General features: G+C 45.0%; 1 protein-coding gene across 2 annotated transcripts in view; it reads left to right on the top strand.

The window, feature by feature from the left end:
• TMDD1 (transmembrane and death domain 1) overlaps window positions 1-24109 on the top strand; it is a 115998-nt gene that overhangs the window by 27633 nt on the left and 64256 nt on the right. Inside the window, exon 1 of one of the 2 annotated variants that reach the window (XM_069632607.1) lies at window positions 5164-5244. The exons of the other annotated variant lie outside the window; for it this stretch is intronic. Within the exon in view, the coding sequence (XP_069488708.1) occupies window positions 5232-5244 (13 nt within the window). The 5' untranslated portion in view covers window positions 5164-5231. Of the gene's footprint in view, window positions 1-5163; window positions 5245-24109 lie in introns of those variants that run through there. 2 annotated transcript variants of the gene reach the window in all.

Here is a 24109-nt window from a genome sequence, read left to right on the forward strand (position 1 = left end):
CCCCAGCGCCTTCCATTATCCGCAGGTTTGTCATCCCACCTAATCATTCAGCCAATTGGGAACCCTGGAGTTGGTCCAAAGACGAACCAGGAGCGAGGCTGCAGGCTGACTCACCACTTTTCCCAAAAGAAAGGTGCGCTGAAGGTAGGGAGTCCCGACCCAGACAACTCCAACCAACTGTAAACCTTATTTTTTTGATTCTCTCTATCCATTTGTGGCCATGGTATATACTTTGGCCTTGTCCCTCCCTTCTCTAATTAGGGAAATTAAGACGCACTAAACTCCTTTTCTTCTCTCATCATTTGTCTGTCTACCATAGGGTAATATTCCCACATAGCCTTCTGCCTGGCAATGTCCTTAACTTGACACCCCCCATCTGATCGTGTGGCAGTCCTTCATGCTGATCTGACTGCGTCACTGAGTCTGGTACTTTAGAAGTAGACACAGTTGAATCCAACCATCTTATTCCCTTACCCCTAGAGAGGCGTGTCTCGCGATCTTGCTCTGCGTCTCCTTCTTCTCTTTCTTCTCTTTCTTCTCTTTCACAGGCTTCCCTTTTTTCGTCTGATATGGCCTGTGACCAAATTGTGCAGCTGCTCTCATCTTCCTCATTTCTATTTAGAGTTAGCCTATCTAAGGACAGCTCTCTATGTCTGCTGCTGCGTGAAGTGTCCTCAGTATCGTACAACTGAGTACTTTCAAGGCGGTCATCCTTTCTCTTTCCTTGGGGTACCTTTTCTAGTCCCAACTCATCATATATTCTATTGATTGTCTTTGCGACACTTCTGGTGTCAAAGTCATCTTCTAGATTTGCTCTACACGTGCCTGGTACTGAATCGTAATCGGGAAAGAATTCTTCTGTATCTTCCCATTCTACCACTGGATCGGGTTTTCTAATTTCCCTTTCCAGATACTTGAGATCACTCGTTCTCTGTCTTCATTTGCATTCTGTGTCATCATCAAATTCTCTACGCTTCCTTAATTCCTCTCTCACCCTGTTTTCCTCTTCTTTCCTCGTATTTCTTCTTTCATTCACCCTTCGTATTTTCTCATCTTTCTGTCGTTTTTATTCTCTTCTCACGTATCTTTTGCTCTTCTTCTTCTATTCTCTTTCTTTCTATTCTTTCCTGATCATCAGCTGTTCTCTGCTTATTATTGTGTTTTCTTTGTTCTTCTGCCTTTTCCTGTTTTCTGGCCTCTTCATCATAATATAACTACTCTCGTTTTGCTTATACTTTTTTCTCGCACCTTCATCTCTCAATCGTCCTTTCTCCTTATCCTTTCTTTCTTGTTCATCTCGTTCTCCCCTTTGTCTCATGTCCTCTATGTCTTTACCATTGAGTTTCAATAAAATCTGACCTCCCATCCATTCCTTCTGTGTGAATGCCATCTCATCAGTTCTATTCTCATCTCATTTTCATCTCTTTACCTCTCTTCCCGTACCTGGAGGTGTACTTGTTTGTGCTTGATCACCTTTTTCCTTTTCATGTCTCTCCTTGTCCCTCAGGAGTTGGGAGGTAATATTGCTTTCCTAATCCTTCTCTGGGCTTTCGTCACTACTTTGCGTAGGTGACTCATATGACGGGTTGCTATATCCCGTTGCTGGTTTAAGTTATCTTAGTGGGTAAAATCCTTTGTCTTTACTAGCTTCGTTTTTTATTTCAGATGGGGCGGGTGGGGCAGAAGGCTCGTCACCCCCCTCTTTGCATATATTCAGTATGCAATCTAACGGCGGCTCCTCCTCTCTTTCTTCCTGGTACATCTTCCAAAGTTCTAAACTAGCCAGGCGCTTGTCTAACTTTTTGCCAGTGTACGTGTCATGTAAATATGTCGTCATGTGCTGCAAGACCCTTTTAGATAGCGATCTGCCTTGGGGCCACAGCATAAACATTTTGTCTGCGGTCCCTTTGACCCATTCTGCACTGTACTGTTTAAGGTTAGGTGCGCATTTCAGCAACTGTTTGCACATGTGTATTAACGGTGTGATGTCTTCCATGCTTAACTCGTTTATCCCTTTATCATATAACACTTGCTTATTTTTTCCACTTTACACTTTATTACAATTGTGTGTCAACAATCAACAATATGAGCAAGCACCAATCGTCGCAAGTTCCAACCCCATTTTTTCAGCAATATTATTTACATGAATCTTGCCAAAAACAAACATCAATCCATGTCATGCAATAATTTTCCTTTATAATCGTGCAATTTTCATACCTTTTTTTCAGACAAACTCTGGCCAGCCACATACATCTTATGCTGTCTGCTCTCTCAAACACATCTTACCCCTATGTTTATTCTGACATGGAATTTAAGTCTATCTCTTTCGGATTTTCCTTTAATCAATCCGCTCTCCTACGTCATCCTATTAACAGGACTTCAGATAACGGCTTCTGCTAGCATTCTTTAAAATCTAGGAACTGGGCGTATACTATTATCGCGGCCACACTCAAGATAGCTCTTTATATTGCTCGGCCACACTCGAGTCAATATCAATATCTTTCCCCTTATATTTACATATTACATTCTTATTATGACATTATATTTTATCCCGCCTCCCTCCATTACCTTCCCTTGCTTGTTTTTTAAGCATGCATGCTTTGCCAAAACATTCAGACTTTTTTACTCACCGTTCGCATGCCTTTCATCTACGGACGCTTGGGATCACCACTTTTGTTACCGCCTCTCTGTGCCGCTCGTCCGATCTGCTCATGGGAGGGGTTTTTGGGGGAACGCAGGGAACCCATCACACCTAACCTGCAGGGTTATTTTATTAATCTATCCACAATCTACGGGGAACTTCTCGTTCTATCAGGCCGATGGCAAAGGACGTGTGATATTGCCGAGGACCCGAAGTTACTTATGTCGACGGTCGATGGGTATCTTTATCTAATCTAACCATCCTCTGCTACCAAGTGAACTGGATGATCTCCAAACAGCCCTTTAGGATGAGTAGCAGAACCCTTGAGATAGATGGGGGTGCAGATTCATACTCATGCATCAAATAATTAAGACAACTCAATAGTTTGGCAAAGTGAGTCCGTTTAATGACAAGTTCATAAAACAGGGAGTACAACCAACATCAGTAATTGCTTGATCTCTTGCTCTCTTTACTTTTAGAAAATACACATTATTTATAGCAAAAACTTCTCATTGCTGACGTACAACCTGTGCACGTACTATCGTCATTCTACGTGGCAACCTTAAAACCTAACATGCAATGTGATTGGTTATAGGACGGTAACTTAACATTGGTACTATATCTGTATATGGTAGCGAAGAGAGGGGAATGGATACTTGATGTCAGGTGGGGCGACTAAGCCCTCCCTTCAAAATGGCCACTTTGAACGTCACTAAAAGTATGACGTCTCATTGGCTATACTCACTATATAGGACCCTAGATTACATGGTCCACTATGATTGGGTTGGCATCAACCCCTCTCATCCTTTTCCACCTATGTCTACCAGCACACAGAAAAAACATCCAGGTTCATAGAAGCTTGTCTGCACCCCAGCTTCCCACCAATTATGCTACAATCAATCATCACTTCAGTAGTCATGTGTCAATTACTTCTTTGTAGTTTGGCCTTGAGTCTCTTCTGTGCTCTGAGAACATTTAAGGAGTATGGGCATGGTGGAGATCCATGTGTAGGTGTGAAAGTTTCACCCTTCCAACCTGCCTTTGTCACGTGACTGGACAACGTGAAATCGGCTTTTCTCTGTGTCTTTTTGTATTACTTGATTTAATTCTACCAGTTCTCTGACGTATGAGGCTCATCTTGACCTTTCTGAACAGGACCCTCTGTTCTTTTCTCTCCTTGATTGTGTCCAATATTGGTTTATTCCAGCCAGGTAAGACCTTGGTTTCTTGGCATGGTCATCCTTAGCTGAGTTTTGCTCTGTCATGATTCTCGATTTTCTTGCTGTGATACACTCCATTTGAGGCCTTTTGTAACCTTTGTTCAATTCTGCTCATATACGTAGTGGATGTACATCTATACATAAAGTGCTTCTTGAGGTATATACTTGTAAACGTTGATGCTTGCTGCAATCAATCGACTATTTAGCATAAGCAAGCTTCACGATTTCTTTGCCTCTTGCAGTTGCTTGCAGCTGTACGCGTTTAAACTAACTAAATATCTTCATCATGTATGTGGCTTACGTTTCTTCATCTTGACATCAACTTCTTCACCTTGGGCTCAAGATGTCACTTATCCATGGTATCTTCTCTATATTTTGTCTCTTGTCAGAATTCTCAGGTCATTATCTCTTCTATATGTGCGTCAGTCCTACTTCTTATGACGTCACCATTCATCTTCCTTCATTATCTTTTTTGCTTCCTCAGGTTTTTTATTCAAACAACCGTCATATTGTTTAGAATATAAGTACGGCTTCTTTAATGGATATCTTACTGTCCAGGTTTTCTTAGGTGTCATTATATTAATAGGTGCTGGCATCCTAATAGGTACTGGGCAGAGCCCATATGCTGCTCTTTGCTGATTCAACTGTTCTTCATACCTCACATACTTTGGTGTGAACTCAATGGGAGGGGGGCAACTGGAGTGGGGACGATACTCGACACTTCCTCTTCATAAGCTCGGTACCGGGACTGGATCACAAACCTATGCTGCACAGTTTAATCTTGTTTACAAGACCAGAGCATTGACCTGCGCTATCCTTTCCAGATACAAATCCCATGATCCCTCACCATTGAATAAGCTAACTGTGGTTGATGGAGGTTGTAGTCCAAAACATCTGGAGAGCCAAAGGTTGCAGACCCCTGCCTTAGAGATTGCAACATCATTACCATTAGCATACTATGATGTCACTGCAATATTATGACAGATTGTGACATCGCTGGAGGCAGTGAAATCTCTATCTTTTGTTATTTTTATTTACTTGTACATAATCAAAAAGATTTTTACAAGAATCTCTTTTCGGGAGAAGCAAGTTCTTAGAAGAAGAGGAGGAAATCCAGCCAGTTGACTTGTCAACGAGGAGTAAAACTTTGAAATGTTTTATTTCATATAGTTGGAGAGGCGGTGATGCCACAGAAGGAATTGTGTGATCAGACACTCTGTCAGATGTTGTTTGAGCTGAGATCATCTTAATGGCTGTTTCCAGAGTCTTGACTGCCGCTATGGTGTATCTTGTTGTCTCCCCTGCAATCAGGCGGTGCCACCAGATTTCCTCTTCTCGGATTTGTGAGTCGGCAAAGAGCAGGATCAGAAATGAGACCCGAAGGTGGCTGTTTTTTTTACAGTACATTAGCAAGTGTTGTAGTGATTCCCGTTCCGAATCCTCTTTGCATAGTCTGCAATTGTCTGATGTTGAGAGGTTGCGTATTACTCGGATTTCTTGGGTTGGCAATAGGTTTAAGCGTATCCTCATAAAAAATTTCTGAAGCGGTTTACTAGGAAATTTCGAGTAATATGCTAGCGGAACTTTCAACTTATTTGTTGTTGGCGGAAGGTGAGTCAAAAGTCGGTTGTCCATTGTTTTCTCACATGTCAAAATCCAGTCGTCAAGAATCTCTCATATTTCTGGAAGTGGATGTGTCTTTGGCTGATGTTGGCTGACATGCCATCAGATAGGCTGTGACATCACGTATAGGCAGGATGACTGTGGAGCTAGACCACAAAATGATGTGCCATTGCTCAAGGCTAGGAAATCATATTGATGATATTGGAGGTTTCATGATCTTTGTTAACTCCTCTGCATGATGGATGAGTGATGGGAGCTGCTTGTTTTGTGTCACATGTAGTATGTTTCAATGCTGAATATACCTCTTTTTTAATAACTTATAATGAACATAATAACTTAACTGTAACTTCACCTATTGGCTGCAATACTGGACTGCACCTTCCTTTCTTGTTAGGGAGTGGCTGTGACTTCAGCAGAGGCTACAATGAGGCCAGACTCTATCCTTAACAAAACTAGATTGATTTACATGAGAAATGGCTAAGACATCACTGGAGTCGTTTACATCTACATAAGTCACTTGAAATCACTTGAGGCTGTTACACCATATTGTTGCAATCCACTACATCAACTATACACAAGTGTCGTTACCACCAGAGTCAGTGATGTTAATGGAACCAATAACATAGCATTGAAAGCTGGAGTCTCTGACATCACCAGAGCTGAATTATCAAGAGAAGACTCTTGGACCCCAGAAGTTGTCACATCATCATCATAGGGTGTTGCATCGTGGCTTGTCATGCCATCATGTGATGTCACTAGATTCCTCATTGAATATCACTGAAAGCTGCTAATGGATCAGGGGCAGAGACATCACAAGAGAGACTGTTGTGTCACTAGAGTTCTCATTGAATATCACCACAAGTTGCTAATGGATCAGATGCAGAGAAATCAAAAGAGACCGTGGTGTCACTAGATCCCTCATTGAATATCAGCAGAATCTGCTAATGGATCTGAGGCAGAGAAATCACAAGTGACTGTGGTGTCACCAGATCCCTCATTGAATATCACCGCAAGTTGCTAATGGAACAGATGCAGAGAAAATCACAAGAGACTGTGGTGTCACTAGATACCTCATTGAATATCAGCACAAGTTGCTAATGGATCAGATGCAGAAAAATCACAAGAGACAGTGGTGTCACTAGATCCCTCATTGAATATCACCAGAAGCTGCTAATGGTTCAGAGGAAGAGAAATCACAAGAGGCTGTGGTGTCACTAGATCCCTCATTGAATATCACCAGAAGCTGCAAATGGATCAGAGGCAGAGAAATCACAAGTGACTGTGGTGTCACTCGATCCCTCATTGAATATCACCGGAAGCTGCTAATGGATCGGAGGCAGAGAAATCACAAAAAAGATTGTGATGTCAATAGAGTCGTCATTGAATATCACTGATGCTATTACTGCATCAGAGACAAAGAACACACAAGGTTGTAGCCCCTGGTCCCTGGGCTGGGTCCATGCAAAGATCGTGAACATGAACCAGGGACAGTCCTCATGGGAACCACCATCTCCAGCCTGTGGGATAAGGAGGGGCGCAGCACCTGCTAAATAAAAGTGCTGAAAACAGGAGATGGGCTGCGCCCTGAGTTCTTTGATCACTACTAGCACAGACACCAGAGGGCATTTTCTAGGGATTCCAACTGGGACCCCTATTTATTTATGATAAACACTTATACTTTTAAATACTCTTCCCTTTCCAATTCAATAGGATTCCCCTGGCGTGAGCACCAACTAAATGACGACCTGCTACATCAGCTCGACCTTCCTTGGAGGGGTATCAGGGACCCTTAGGGTGAGTCTGACCCATCAGACCCCTTAACTACACTGAGGTACCACCCACATGGAGTGTGTGGCCAGAGGATGGCCTCTGTGGGTGGTCCCATCTTGCAGGACGGCCGCAAGGAGGCCACCACACCATCTCGCAACCTCACGCCAGGGTACCGCCACTCTACTCACTTTTTCTTTTTAATGTCTATATTAAAGGGCCTGCGGTAGCAGCCCTGTAGTTATGATTAAGTTGCTCAACCCATAGGAAGAGCACTTTGTGGGCAGTTTATAACTTTGTCCGCCCTAGACAAATCCTCACGAAACTTTGCAAAACAAATGTATGGTCCCATCAGATTGATTCTGTGAGGTTTAGTGAGGTGTCATTCAGGGGGTCAAAGAGTTTCGGGGGGTCCCAAAATGTGTGGTTTTTCCTATAGAAGCAATGGAAAAAATGTTTGCTGACTCCTACAGTGCAAACCGCTGAAATGTCTGATATCTGGGTTCGGTCCATGGACTCACTTCCCTGTTCAGTCCATGGGCGGGGCCTCCGATTGGTCCAGAGGACGGCATGATATCTGCAGATATTGGATGCTCCTGCTGATTGGTCAATAAAAAATGTAAGATGCGTCATATTTTCTGAAACGGCCACCATGTTGAATTCACAGACATATGTCGGTGTCCGCGGATAGTGCTGTGAAAACATATTAAAAAACACAATATTGCACTTCTTAAACTAATGAAATAATCTCTGGGGAGGTGAGGGGTGATGGGGATGGGATGGGATATGGCTTTAAGAAGCCAGAAAACTGGCACTTTGCCCTCTCCAGAGTCTCCTAACAGTTTGGCTGTCCGGTGAAGCCCTGCGATGTCCACGGACATCTCAGATGTTCGGGGGCATTTATACATATTTCTGTATTTCAGAGTTGGTGAAAAGCAGTTTTTGGATGGCTTGTAACTTTGGCACTGGTCAATGAAACTGCATGAAATCTTGCAACATCATTCTTGACCGGACCATGAATGGTTCTGTACAGTGATATCTGGGTTGTGTGGTGCTCTTTCAATCAAGAAGGAGTGAAATTAGAGAGGGGGTTCAAAAAAAATTGAAAGGCTTAGACATTTGGTGCCGTTTGAAGAATCTGCACAAACGTTTGCAAACAGATTTTAGACCCTGATTTTAATGCTTTTGCAAAGTTTGCTGGGAATTTGTCAAAAGGGGCCTTAATTAGAGGGGGGGTTTGAACATTTTTATATGGCTTATAACTTTGTTGCCGTTTGACGAATCTGCACAAAGGTTTTCAGAAGCATTATAGACCCAACCTTGAAGGTGGGTAGTCTGAATGGATTTTGTTAAGTGGGGGCTATATTATATGACTCTTTTATTTATGTACATTTTGACACTTTTTAAAAAATAAAAAATGGATGGATTTGTAGCAAACTCCTGCAAGGAGTATTGTCAAGGGCCTGAAAACATGGTTTTGCAAATGTGTCTGTGTATTGTCAAGGGCCTGAAAGCATGGTTTTGCAAATGTGTCTGTGTATTGTCAAGGGCCTGAAAGCATGGTTTTGCAAATGTGTCTGTGTTTTATGTTTTAAAAACTATTATAATGTAGGTTCAACAAATAGTGAATATACTTTTGGTGACTGAGGTATAGCCTGTGGCCAGGGGCAGTGAGTAGATTGTCTGAGTTATGGGCAAAGGAAATGATTTGGACACAGGGTCAGACTGGGACAAGCAATGGGCCCGGGCACCCAAAAAAAAGTGGCCCACCCCATGCCTCAAAAAAGTGGCCCACCCCTTGCCTCACAACCCTTGACCTCTGATGACATTATTGGAAGTGATTTCATTTGACCCCACCTCAAAGTGACATCCTGGGAAGCGATGAAACACAACCTTTCACCCCTTGACAAAACAGGAAGTGACATCAAATAGCATTGTTCCTAAGTACACTAAATTACTGTGAATCCAAGCAGACGTCCAAGGCGAAATGATAATATGTTGTTGTATAGCACTTACGCTTAAGCTCTTTTTTATAGAAAAAATGTACATACAATGTCACCGAACCTGTGCTGGTACTCATTTATCGACCTAAGAAAGATCCAAGGTGTTTTGAAAAAAAAATGAAATTGAAAAGATACATATCTTTTTTTCACATTTTTTTTTCAAACCGGCCCAGGCATTGCCAGGAACTGGCCCCCACTCTCCAGGGACGATTTTGGCCCGGCCACAAGCCGAAAGGCCTAGGGGCAAATCCGACCCTGCTTGGACAATCTGGCTACTGACTATGGCCATGAGGGACTGGGAACACGGTAAAAGTGGGCATGGGGACCATGGACCGGCTATGTGCCCTTGGGCCTTCGTTTTTCACCCTAGACATTTTCAAATAATAATGTGTTAAAGTTTTTTGAAATAGGGATAGGATGCAATGTGAAAATAACTATGCTTGCGGATACAGCCCGAAGTGCTGGATACGATTTCAGCAAACATTTCTGAGGAGCCTCAGCAAGAAGCTCAAAGCATGGTTTTGCAAATCGGTCCGGTATTTTATTTTTTCTAAAGTGTTAAAAGGCAAGCACAAAAAAATGGTGGTATAACTTTGGTGCCTGGGCAATGGGCCTGCCCCTGAGCAAGGACCAATGTCTACTCTGATTTGCTTACTGGGGCGTGCAGCATTGGCCGAAGCCCTGGTTTTGAATGGGAAGGAACATTCTGCTTGCGGCTACAGCGTGAAATGTTGGAGTCGAGTTGCGCGAGGAGCATTAGCAAGGACCTGAAAGCATGCTTTTGCCCATTTGTGGTGTGTTTTATTTTTCAAAAGTGTTGAAATGTAAGTATAAACAATAGTGATATAACTTTAGTGCATGGACAGTGGGCTTGGCTCTCGGCAAGGACAAAGGCCTACTTTGATGCACTTATTGGGGCACGAGGAAAAGAAGTCTGGAAACTATATTTGGGGTTATGTTGTGGATTAAAGAGGGCTTGTAAAGTGTGGGGGAGTGGGAAAAAGTTAATAAATATAGAGCTCTTTTTATAGGCGTAAAGAAAACTGTGTAGGTGATGGCGTGTGTGCTGTGAATTTTTGTGTCCGTGAACGTTATTGGGTTTGGGGGCGGTTGGGGGATCTGGGTGAGTTTTGTTATTCGAAGGTGCATTGTGCATACTTGTTATATTGTTTAATTGTATTGTGGTGGTTGTGGCCAGTGGCCAGATTCTAGGTGTATGCGCAGACAATTTAAAATATTTTTCAAAATGTCTTTCATGCAATTCTTTTTTAAATTGGAGTGTTTTATTGACTCCCAATATGCATGCCTCTTTAAATATAAAGAACCTGATATTGGTCAAAGCCGCGACTGACTCAAGACTAATCCCAATAGACGCCAGCTCGGACGCTGGCTACCCACACCCTGTATAGCACTGCGCTGCTTTTGCGCTAGGTCCGCGCTTTAAATAATGAAATAGATAAAAAGTAACAATAAACCGTTAGGGGTTTGTTAACGGTAGCCAATCACATTACTTACTTGTGTCAAACCGGTGGAACTCACCAGCAGAGCAAATCCCCATTGAACTGAAAAGAATCTTAACGCAAATTTGGCTAAATGCAACCATATAGAGTTATGTGCTTCCCAACATTTATTTTAAAGTAGAAAGCCACAGATGTCCTAAGAAACGTATATGTAATTTGATATGTGTCCCCATTCAAATATTTTTGAAGGGGTAGTACTAAAATGTTTTTTCTTTATTAAAATGTCAAGTTATTTAACCATTTACTTGGATGACTTGACAAAGTGAAGTGGGAGAATGGAACAAAAGACTCCCACCAATCCCCTCACGGCCCTGGCCTAGAGGATCGCGGCCCAGACACCCGCCTTGAGAGGAGTTTGCCTATCTACCAGACGACCAAATACCCTGGTGCAGGAACATACGGATGTGCCCACCAGCCTGCCCACCAGCCTGCCCTGCCCATGCCGACACCTGCGGCATGGATGAACTCGACTGAACCATTCAACAGTAAATAAACACATCGTTAGAGATGCCATGACGACCTAGCCAACGGTCAGCACATCCGTGCAAACATGCACACTGGACACTCCCACACCAATCCACACGAAGAACATATTCAGTGCTATGACGTAGGTGATGGACACACCCACTGACGCGCATCTTTATTATTTTCCACATAGGTTTTTCAAAATGCAGAAACGCAAGACGCACAACGAACCTATCTAAAATGCTTGCTGACGCTTCTCCTAACCCATGCATTGCAATGAGAAATATAACGAAGACATGATACTGGGGATAAAGCAATATGATACCATAACCTAAAGCGCCGTGCATCAAACATCCCCACCTAGCACCAGGCCCAAGTAGGCCGCAAGCAAGAGCCTCCATGAACATTGAACAAGCAAGAGTACAATTGCTGACCCTGCAGAATGATCCCGGCGAGAACAGACAGCCAAGGGCACAATGTTGCAAACTCGCATACCACAAGACGAAGCCAAGGTCACACCTGCAAACTAAGCCAGACACACAGTGGAAAATGCAATATTAAATGTGCAGAATTCTGCCTCAACCACGGTCTCTCCTCACGTGACCAAGCCGAACCTGACAGGGTGCCAGACCCAGGAGGAAGGAGGCGCCTGGATCCCACGTTTTGAGACACAGGCAGCAACAATGAAGCGACTCAATGGACATCTGCGGCGGTGGGAGTAGTCTGCCCTCCAGCATATGAACAAATCCTCGCATTGTCTGCACATACCCATAGTTATACATTGTTGCAAATGACAGGTGCACTGCGAGCTGGGAACAACGATGGTCCCAGACTGGGGGGCTCGCGAGTGGACCAATCAGAACATGGGGCACTTATCACTGACGCCATTAACATTAGCCAATCCTCAGGGGTCTTCATGTAACAATTTTCATGTATCTAATAGAAGGGACAACCCAAGTATACCACCTGACTGACCCTCAACCACTAACAGCGCTCTCTATACGTATGCTATACTAACCCTACCACTCGAGGAACCAATCCAGAGTGGCGATAGGTTTTTTGCTAACTTTCCCAGGTGACACAAGTAGCGCGTCATACTAAGGTAAAAAGGGCCTGCGAGCCCCACGAATTGGAAGAGAGTGTCAGGACGGACGCGTACGATCCTTGACCCATCCCTGCCGTTTTTAATAAACAGCAGAACCACCTTGCTTCTTGCGTGTACCTCATACTCATTTTTGGGATACGCGGGAGGAGTTGGGGCCTCCCTGCCCGGAGGTCCGCGGACGGCCCAGCCGACCTCGGGAGAACTTCCCCCCGACAAGTTGGAGGCACTGCTGAGATCTGTTTAAGATCTGCTTTTATTTTATTTTTCCGAGTGCTCCCGTTGCGAGGAGGCCCGGTGGCGCGGCCCCCTCTGCCGCTGCCCCCTTTTGAGGACTAAAGGACCATCGCCGAACTGCGAGAAGACCGGACAGCGCAATCCGGATATTGGCCTTCGGGAGCCGGTTGAGAAGTATCCCGCCCGCGGTTGGCGAGTGTCCAGACGTGGTGCAGAGGAGGGGAGGTGGCGAGCCGCTTGGAGGGGTGCACGCAGTCGAGCGGCCCCGCATCAAGAGAACTTGGTGAGTATGCCACGCCCAACAAGCAATGTGAAATTTTGAGGGAGGGGGGAAAAATTGAATACGGGAGGCGGGAGGTGTTACACAGGTGCGCGGCGAAGGTTTGATAAATTAGTGTTGACGGTGAAGTGAATGGTAGCTGGACAAGTGCGAGAGCAGTCCGCTACATTATGGAAGAGGAGGGGGCGGAGCACGAAAACATCACGTGCGGCCACTCGCAGACACTGATTGGCCTAGGTCGCGACTACGTGTAAGGGTGTGTGTGTGTGCGGTTTCCTACGATTTGGTGATTATTGATCAATGAGTAGATGAGGATCCCTATTGATCGAGCAGGAAACTCGATAGATAGATGACGTTTCCCTGTAGGCGGTAGCTAGCTGGTTGCCTAATACGGAAGATAATGGGCTGGTTAAGCCCTCCTGTCGAGGGGCGTATCACACGCGAGGCGACGCAGTGTGCGCAGTCCGATTATATTGTTGATTACCTTCTTCCAGGCGTGACAGGAAGACAGCTGTGGGGTTAACGGGGGTAGATTACAAGCGTATTTTGAACTTTTAAAAAAACATGTGAAGAACTTACCAGTAGTTTTGGAGGAGATCGGTGACGTCACCAGTAGGGCCTTCATAGGATATCTCGAACACAAGGCATTTTTCGGAGAGTGGTGGGGAAGAGAATAATGGTAAGGGAGTCGAGACGGAGATAAACGGTAACGAGTAGATCGGGGCAAGGTGAAAAGGGGGACGTGGCCGCACACGGAGAACGCCGGCCACGACAAGTGAAGAAAGAGGAGGAGGGGTAAAACAAAGTGGGACGGCTGTATAAGAACGTCACACGGGGCACGCAGCCGCAGGGGGCTACGTGCGCCTTGGCCGTAGGTGTCCGTAAAGGTGTTCGGTAAAGGAAGAGAAGAAAGAAATGAATATACAAATGCAAATGCTATATTTTACTATTTTTCCTTAGCGGACAATCGCAAGTCCCCAAAATTACGGGGCCAGGTAAAGATCTAAGATTGTATGGCGTACACTGTTAGCAAGATAACCGCTACCAAAATAGGGGTAGGATAAATAGTGAAGTACTACTATGTCATACGGGACAGGATCGGGAGGGTGGGGGAACACCCTCAGTACCCCGCTACAGCACATATGTAAAACACTGTCACCCCGTAGGGAGAAACTGATCAAATACAGCATAGAATGGACACAGGGGACGGACAACAAAATGACGACACCATGGCCGCCTAATGGCAGTTTCGATCCATATAGCCAACATTCACTATTAACCCATCTGCATAACACATACAAGGGGAAGAAGTTGACACACCACGTGGAGGTGTTTAACTTATGGAGGATGTTCCAAGGGTCCCGACCAGGACCAAACGGAATGTTCACTATGGGGGAAACAACGGAAGAGAAGAAGATCAAGGAGGAAGAAGAGAATGGGGAAAAAGAGAGTGAAGGCACACAGAACACGGGGAAAGGCCAAGAGGGAGGAGAAAAGAGTAACAACTTAAACGAAAAGGAAATAAAAAAGGAACAGAGCGACGATATGCCCCTAGCGAAGGTAGTGAAAACGGAGGAAGGGGGGTTATATCCTTTGACAGAACTACGAGAAATGGTAAGAGAACAATTAAGGGCGGCTGAGGGGTACTCGAACCCGGCATACAGCCCGCCACCATATACAGCTACAGGTGGCCACACGGGAAGGGAGCAGACTAGTACGACGGGATCAGCTCATACGAAGATGCCCGCAGGGGAGGGGAGGATTGGCGAAGAACAGATCGCAGGAATAGGACATGATGAGTGGGTAGCTGCGCAGGTATTATTAAAATTACGAGGTTCATTAACAGGAGAAGAGAAGGAGGCAGTAAGGAAAATGGATGAGGATAATACCAGAAAGAGTGAAATGAAAGGGGAAGAGGGGAAAAGAAAGGAGGAAGAGCTGTTACAACAAAAGGAAGAGATTTTGGAGGAACGATTAGCAGAATTAAGGGATGAGCAGAATTCGCTGATCAAGCAGCTTGAGAGAGAGGAAAAAGAGAGAACACGGGAAATTAAAGAAAGTAAGAATGAGTTGGAAAAAATGAGGGAACGAACTGAGGAGCAAAAGAGAGAAGCCGAAAGGGTAAAGGCAGTAGCAGAAAGGGTATCCAGAGCAGCACTGCGTGACAAGAAAAGAGAGGAAGAAGAGAAAGAGAAAGAAATGGAAATATGGAAGAGGAGATTACCATCAGAAACGACAAAGAAATACGAAGAAGGGAGGATGATAGAGAGTATATTAGAGCGGGAAAGAGCGAGATGGGAAAGGAAGAGGCAAGAAGAAAGGATATTGGAACAGACGAGTAGTGAAGTAATGGAGGAATTAATAAATAGAAGAGAGGAAATTGGTAGAGAAATAGAGGAGAAAAAAGAAGGGGAAAAAGAAGATAGGAGAGGGGGGAGTGAAGTAAGGAGGTATGTACACAGAAACACAAAAGTAGCAACAACATCAGCACAAAGGGGAGCAATTGGCAAAGGAGAAACGGGAGGAACGGATCTAATAGACTTAAAAACAGTAACGATCGGGGGGAAAAAGACAGATTGGGGGTTGTCACTCCTGGATGGCTTTTGTAGTGAGGAAGAAGAAGGAATGGAGAAGGAAGGAAGAAATAGGGAAAGGGAAAGCTTAGATAAATTATACATCACGAGGACAAATAGAGAATCTCCATGGACCTGCAGGAGAATGGAAGAACTGGAGGGAAGTGAGGGGGAAGAGCGAGGAATGGCGGGAAGGCAGACACGTGCAGCTACACCCTCATCAGCCCGTCCAATGTGCTCTACCACCCCACACTCATCCCGTGCAACTTGCCCACCTACACCCACACCCGCCCCTCACGAACTGAGACCCTATGCAGGAAGGCTTAGAGACCTCCCTGGACGAAGGCAGGAAGAACAAATACACACGCCCACATCAAATAAAGGAAATGATAAAAGAAGGGGAAGAGATGGAGGAGAAACAGTTACGAGCAGGGGAAATATGGACACAATTGACGATGTAGACGACACGGAAGAAGAGGAGGGGTACACGGACTCGACTTGGGGGAACACAGGGGGTCAAACAGGACACAACTTAATGCCACTTCTGGAGAGGGGAGGGGTTAGACCACAATTCGTCCCTTGGAAGCATGCAGACAAGGAAAATATAAAGTGCAGGCTCCCATCATTAAGTGGAGGTGCGGGAAAATGGATATATGAAATGGAAAAACACACCGCAGGACAGAAACTGGCAGTGGGGGATGTAAAGGGCCTTCTAATATCAATATTGGGGGATGAAGCAGATGACATCTGGAAGAGAGGAGGCTTCCCAGGGGTCACAATAACAAACACATCACACGATGGGGCACCATTCGCAAACTGCAGACATGCATTATGGCAAGCGCTGAGGGTACAGTACCCAGACACATCAGACATAGGAGCAATTACATCACGCAAGATGCGTGAGAACGAAGATCCTGTTGATTATATCCAGTAAATTCAAGAGAAGTGGCCTATGGAAACTAGAGAACAATGGGACAAAACACCAGCAATATTCTATCATATACTAATACAAGGGCTCCCAGAAGCAGTGCAGAAACAACTGAAGAAGGTAGTGGGGATGGAAGCAAAAGCATGGCCAGAAATACAACTGACGATAGTACATCATTGTAGGACATGGCAAGAAAAGATGAAACAAAAGGAAGAGGATAGAAAAGCGGAAGAGGATAAATTGGTACAGAAAAAAACGTACTAAATACATGATGGAAGGTGCACTAATAACTACACCTGCAACAATGACTCAAAACCCCACACAAGTAGTGGCTGCACAAGATCCCTCCCAAATACAATCATCACAGATTGTAGCACAACAGCTGCCACCACCCCAACCATACATGACTAACATGGGAGGAGGATACTCAACGCCAGGAGCTGGATATTATAATTACAACAGGGGAAGGGGAGGAATGATGAGGGGGAGGGGATACGGCTATAACACACAACAGCAAGGGGGAGGATTCAGAAATGTCTACCCCACCGGGCAACCAGTATACCAGGACAATTCAGGGAGCTATCCATGGCAGAACAGGGAACCACCGGTATGTTGGATTTGTTCATTACTAGGGCACATGTCACGCACATGTAGAATGAGAACAGGCACACCATCATGGGGAGAACAGGGACAACAAGGGCCTACAAGGGAACAGCAGGACATCCAGCAACAGCAGGCACTGCAACCGGAAAATGTGCAGCAACAACTAGTAACACAACAACAGCCACAGACATATTCATTACCACAACAACAGGTAGCGATAACACAACAACCCCAAGTGCAGCAAGTACAGCAACCTGCCCAAATTCAAGACCATAAAATAACCTCTACCAATACACAACTACAGCAAACACAACTGGGAAGGGTGACGGTCCTGGGACACAACCCTTACACAGGAAGTGGTCAATCATTATACCCTCAATAGGACAGCCCACAGACGGCCTTGGTGTGTCCCATCCTGTCGGTAACACCTAATAGTGCGGAGGAACCACGCATAGAGGTAACGATATGTGACAAAAAGTTATCATTCCTTGTTGACACCGGGGCGACCCGGTCTTGCATAAGGGAAGGTAAATTTAAGATGTCAGGTGAGGCCATGAACACCCAAGGATTCTCTGGGGCTAGGGGGTTGGTTCCCTTTACTGATAACATTCCCTTATCAATAGGGGATTATGACATGTCCGACCCGCTTTTATATTCTAGGGCCTCACCAGTAAACATACTCGGGAGAGACATAATGAGCAGGTTGAATATGACGATCTCCTTTACGGAGGACCGCATAATTTGCTCCACTCCAGGAATAAACATGCTCACTGCACGACAAATTATGCAAGCATACTGTGGATAGACAGTGATTAGGGCTGAGCCAGTAGATGGCGAACTGTTCCAGTACCGGACAGACATGGCATTCGCATGGATGCCAGGAATAGAAGTTAAGATCTGGAGGAGGCCAACAGCCTATTTGTTTAGACCAGAAACACCAGCCAATGAACCAGAAGGAAAGGTGATTTCAGTGAGCATGGAGAGCATTATAGCAACTGCTGATTATATCGCAGTACATGCCCAAGACAGAGAAGGAAGAGCATGGAGGGCAGTGATAGCCCTAGCTGAGGGATGCAGGCTCACCCAGGTGTCAGACGAGGAGCTCTTTTCAGAAGAAAAGGAAGAGGGTGAAATGGTATTTATGATGAATGTAGAAATATGGCTAAGAGTGACATACAAACAAGTGGCACAGAAAATTGCAATGGCACTTGAAACACCCACATCCACCCCAGTTCCCTTCTTTGAGGAGGATATGGCAAAAGTCCCAACATCATTATGGACTACTAGTCCCTATGACGTGGGGTGCATAAAGAGTATAGGGGGAGTAAGAATAAAATTGAAAAAAGGTGCAATACTCCCTAGAGTGAAGCAATACCCACTATCAAAAGAGGCAGATGAAGGCATATATGAAACAATAACTGCCCTTATAAATAATGGCATATTGGTACCATCAGAATCACCATGTAACACAGCTGTATATCCAGTGTGCAAAGCTAAAGGGGGGTCCTGGCGTTTCATCCAGGACCTCAGGCCCTTGAACAACATAGTGGAAGCAGAATACCCCTTAGCAGCAAACCCGGCCACAATATTGTGTGGCATTCCAGCAGAGGCATCACGATTTACAGTGATTGACCTCAAAAATGCCTTTTTCTCAATACCCCTGCATCCAGACTCACAAGATCTAACAAGCTTCACGTACAGAAACACAAAATGGAAACACACCAGATTGCCACAAGGGTACTGCGAGTCACCCTCAATTTTCAACAGAGTAATACAGATGGACTTGGGAAACATTGAATTGGAAAGCACAGTGTTGCAGTATGTTGACGATATAATAATTTGCAGCACAAGCGAAAAAAGATGCAGAGAGGACTCATTGAAGATGCTGACAATATTGGCTGAAAAGGGTTACAAGGTAGACAAAGAAAAGTTACAGTACTGTCACGAACAGGTACTATACATTGGTCAGCTCATATCCCAAGACGGAAGAAAGATTGCACCACAAAGAGCACAGGCCATATCAAAAACGCTGTTGCCACAAACAGTGAGGGAACTGCAGCAGTTCCTGGGACTGTGCAACTACTGTAGAGCATGGGTATTTGATTACAGCTCATACATAGGACCCCTACTTGAGGCATTAAGAGAAGCTAACAAAGGGGAGAAAAAATTGGGGTGGACAATGGAAATGAAAAAGGCCTTTGATGAACTGAAAGATGCAATATGAACTGCTCCGGTACTGGCCACCTAAGATTATGAACGACAATTCTTTATATTTTCACATTGCGACTCAGCAGTAATGAAAGCAGTGTTGGCTAAAAAAACAAGCATGGATTACAAATCAGTAGCATTTTACAGCGGTCACTTGGATCCTGTAATGTTAGGACATTTCCCTTGCGAACAAGGTTTCGCCGCAGCTGCCTTCGCGGTAGAGAAAGCATCATCAATTACAATGGGGTGCCCAACAACACTATTTGTGGAACATGCACTATTTGCAATATTGAACAAACCTAAGTCCACACTAACCACGCAGAGGGCATCAGGTTATGAGATCATCTTATCTAGACCAGAATTATCAATTGTTAGATGCAGCACAGTTAATCCTGCACGGTTTATAGCGGAAGTAATTGAGGAAGGAGACTATGCACATGATTGTACGCAGACTACCGAAATGTACTCATGTACTAGAAAAGTTGAAGAGGACGCGCTAAATGGAGGAGAGCTCTTGTTCATTGATGGGTCATCAACAATAGACCAAAGTGATGGGATAAGGAGAACTGGGACAGCAGTGGTAAACATGACAGAGGAATTGGTGTGTGTGGCGGTGAAATGCGTACAATTACCACAATATTACTCTGCTCAAGCAGCAGAATTGGTTGCACTGATCTTGGCGTTGAAGGAAAGCTTTGACAAAAGAGTAACTATATATTCTGACAGCGCATATGTCACGTCTACTGTCCACTCAGGATTCTCCAAATGGAGGAGAAGAGGGTTTAGGAGAGCTGACGGCACCCCAGTGCAATATGCTCTCTTATTAGCTGAATTAATTGAAGTAATAAATGACCCCCAAGAATTAGCTTTGGTCAAATGTACCGCACACACTAATGGAGAAGATCATATCTCAAAAGGAAATGCAGCAGCAGACGCACATGCGAAGTATGCTGCATATTTTGGTGAGATATGGAACCCCCCAGAGTCAGAGAGAGGGAGAGGGAGGGGGATAGCTAAAGAGATGTTGATGAGAGAAGGGTACACCCATCTCCCAGCCATACAGATAATGGAGTTACAAGCGGCTGCACCAATGGCAGAAAAAGAAATGTGGGTAAAAAGAGGATGTACAATGTCGCCAACTGACGCACTATGGCACCAGGGTAACACTGGAAAGATGGTAATGCCATTGGCATTATTGAACACCGCCCTGAGCCAACTCCACCACCCAGCCCACACAGGCAAGGAAGTTATTGCAGCACGAATTAGAGAAGATTGGTTCTGTCCCGAGTTAAATTCCCATGTGACAAATTTTATCAGCAATTGTCTCACATGTCAACAGTTTACGGCCGGTCACACGCTGAAAGTGATAAAAGGTACTGTACCCCGGCCAGAGGGACCCTTCCTGCACATCCATATTGACTACGTTGATATGATCAACGTATGTCAAGGAAATAGGTATATGATTGTAGTGGTATGCCCATTCTCCAGGTGGATTGAGGCAGGACCCTGCTCACATCCAGATGCATTTAGAGCAGCTAAATTTCTAGTGAGGGAGGGTTTCCCCAGGTGGGGAGTGTGCGAGGTACTGCGGTCGGATAATGGCCCGCATTTCGCTAAAGAAATGTTCCAGCACATCACATCCTTACTGAACATCAAGCATAAATTTGCATGTGCATATCACCCACAGGCCAAGCGGCTGCACCAATGGCAGAAAAAGAAATATGGGTAAAAAGAGGATGTACAATGTCGCCAACTGACGCACTATGGCACCAGGGTAACACTGGAAAGATGGTAATGCCATTGGCATTATTGAACACCGCCCTGAGCCAACTCCACCACCCAGCCCACACAGGCAAGGAAGTTATTGCAGCACGAATTAGAGAAGATTGGTTCTGTCCCGAGTTAAATTCCCATGTGACAAATTTTATCAGCAATTGTCTCACATGTCAACAGTTTACGGCCGGTCACACGCTGAAAGTGATAAAAGGTACTGTACCCCGGCCAGAGGGACCCTTCCTGCACATCCATATTGACTACGTTGATATGATCAACGTATGTCAAGGAAATAGGTATATGATTGTAGTGGTATGCCCATTCTCCAGGTGGATTGAGGCAGGACCCTGCTCACATCCAGATGCATTTAGAGCAGCTAAATTTCTAGTGAGGGAGGGTTTCCCCAGGTGGGGAGTGTGCGAGGTACTGCGGTCGGATAATGGCCCGCATTTCGCTAAAGAAATGTTCCAGCACATCACATCCTTACTGAACATCAAGCATAAATTTGCATGTGCATATCACCCACAGGCCAACGGTATATGCGAACGCCTGAATGGCCTACTGAAGGAGGCAATTGCAAAGATACAGCAAACAACAAAGAAGAGTTGGTTGTATTGCCTTCCACTAGCTCTATTTGAGCTGAGGAATAGACCAGGCTCCGACCACCACCTCGCTCCTCATGAGGTGGTGACCGGACGTCAAATGCGCCTTCCTCTAACGCCAACATCAAGGGCATTCACAGACTATGAAAACACTGCAACTGTTCTTGGTGATGAAATGTACCAATATGTGTCTTCTTTGATTACTAGTGTAGTGTTTGTGTCCCAACAGCTCGAGCGCACGCGGGGCGGGTCTAAGAGTTATCAACAAGAAGACGAGGACCAAGGATCGGAAAAGGAAAAACTGTGCAAAATTGCTAAAGGTGACCACGTGCTACTCCGCAATTTCAATAGAAAGTGGAACAGCCCACGCTTCACTGGTCCCCACCTTGTAGAGGAGGTATCTACGAGAGCAGTAAAGTTGCAGGATAGGCGTGCTTGGAATCACCTACACGACGTAAAGATCTGCAAACTCCAGACCCGCCCTAGCGTCACCGACAGGGCCATTGGAAGAACAACGACAGCGTCACCCACGGAGGAAGAGACTTCTACCACAGCTGACGATATAAGTGTCTCCATACCCTGCCACCCCCTAGATTCCCCAGAGGCAACTACTGAAATAGAAACTGGTAATTCCCATACCGCCCACCCCATGGTCACACGATAAAAGAGTAAAGAGACTTCCGCCAGTTGAACCCCAAACCCTCGGCCCATCGACCTCCTACCCACTACAGTAACCACCCAATTGAAGGACATTGTCTTGCACATATACACATGTAAACACTTGAATATTCTCTTTTTTCTTTCTCGCACATGCATGTACCGCGTATTATTGTATTGCTAAGAAAACAGATAACTAACAAAGTTCATTGCCCAGGAGTAGATGCTACCCTCAGACGATAACTACCCTGAAGCCCTATCACACCAATTTGTCTATCACATAAAAAGGCCAAAGTACCTAAAAAAAAGGAGGGTACGTGTCTACTACACAGCATTTATCTTGGCGATAGAACAATCAATGCCCCATCTTCACCAACACTTGCCTGCCCTAAGAGACAGATCGCTTAGATTGGCGTGGGAACAGCTCTTCGCCTGGGCACTGAACGACTACTTGATAGGGAGAGTTTGAAAACAACAACTAACACTAATAACAAGCCTATTGAGAATTTTCAGGCGGGCAACTTTAACGTCGCAAGAATAAGCTGCCGGACTGAAGCAAGGTAAGAGTAAAATGCCCGTGAGACTAGCCTCTGTAATAAAGATGATAGAGATTTTGATGATCACCGGGGTTTTGGCTGCCTCTGTATGGCAGAAAAGTTATGCTATCAATATTTTGGCTGTACCCAAACAAAATATACCCCCACCCACGGCTGCAACAGGTGTTACGTCAGGTGGTACTAGCAAGCCTCCACATAAGGGAAATAGTGTCAAACGCAGCACATACTCAGATAATAAAGGTATTGATAATTACATAACAGATTCAGCGCACGTCTCGAACAAAATGTGGTACCAACACATGACCCAAATAGGTAAGCAGACAACAGAAGACAGCTGCTACGTCTGCTCATTGATCCTATACGCCATGAGCGCTTCTCGAACATTCGTTGCCACGGAAATAGATGAAAAGACAGCACGATGTATAATATACCTGGCACTGTTCCAAACGAAAGGGAGATTTCAAGGAACGGTGGTGAAACTGGTGTGGAAGACGCGAGACACATATCCATACGAAAACAACTTCCTCAAGACTCATTTGAGTTACCACAAGAGCAGTTTGCACGCTGAAGCATTCAGATACATGACAAGTGGTCCTGAAAAGGGAGAAACAAAGAAAGTAACACTACAATACCTACCATGTGACTGGTACGCCACTGAAGTTCCTGGTAAACAAGGATGTTGGGAAAGACCACGGGTAACAATAACAGGGAAGGTGTACATGGACAACAAATGGGACATAGGAGTGATTGGCAGCAACATGGTAACAAGAGAAAATATTACAACTATTGATGAACACAATAACAGATGTTGGACGATTTGGGGCAAGTACGTACCCATGCTGACGTGGATGGAAAAGGATGAAGACCCAATAAGCATACTGCCGCTGTCTGCACCTAAGATATGCTACCAACATAGAGGAGAAGTGGACGTGGGATACAACACCAACTGTGCAAGCGTGATGGAGTTACCTGAGGGGGAGCAGGAACAGCAGTATTAATGGACCATTACTGGGCCTGCGGAAACAAGGCATACCACACACTGCCCCCTCTGTGGAATGGTATATGCACAATGGTACACGTTAATGTACCATCACTAGTGGTGCCCCAGAAACATGTGAACATGATGAACTTCCCTAAAATGGATGAAGCAAACAAGAGGAAGAAGAGATCTGTAAAACCTCAGAAGGGGTCAGAGAACGAAAACAACAACAACAACAATGTCCTGAATAGAAAGAAGAGACAAGGAGAACCTCTGACAGGAAATTACCTATGGGGAAGGTCGGAAACAGCACTCACTTCAATCCCACCAGAACACAGACTATTCAGCAGAGCAGCAATGTTCTTCTCATC

Source organism: Ambystoma mexicanum, chromosome 13, assembly GCF_040938575.1.
Source record: "Ambystoma mexicanum isolate Mex_15411 chromosome 13, UKY_AmexF1_1, whole genome shotgun sequence".
NCBI classification, from domain to species: domain Eukaryota; kingdom Metazoa; phylum Chordata; class Amphibia; order Caudata; family Ambystomatidae; genus Ambystoma; species Ambystoma mexicanum.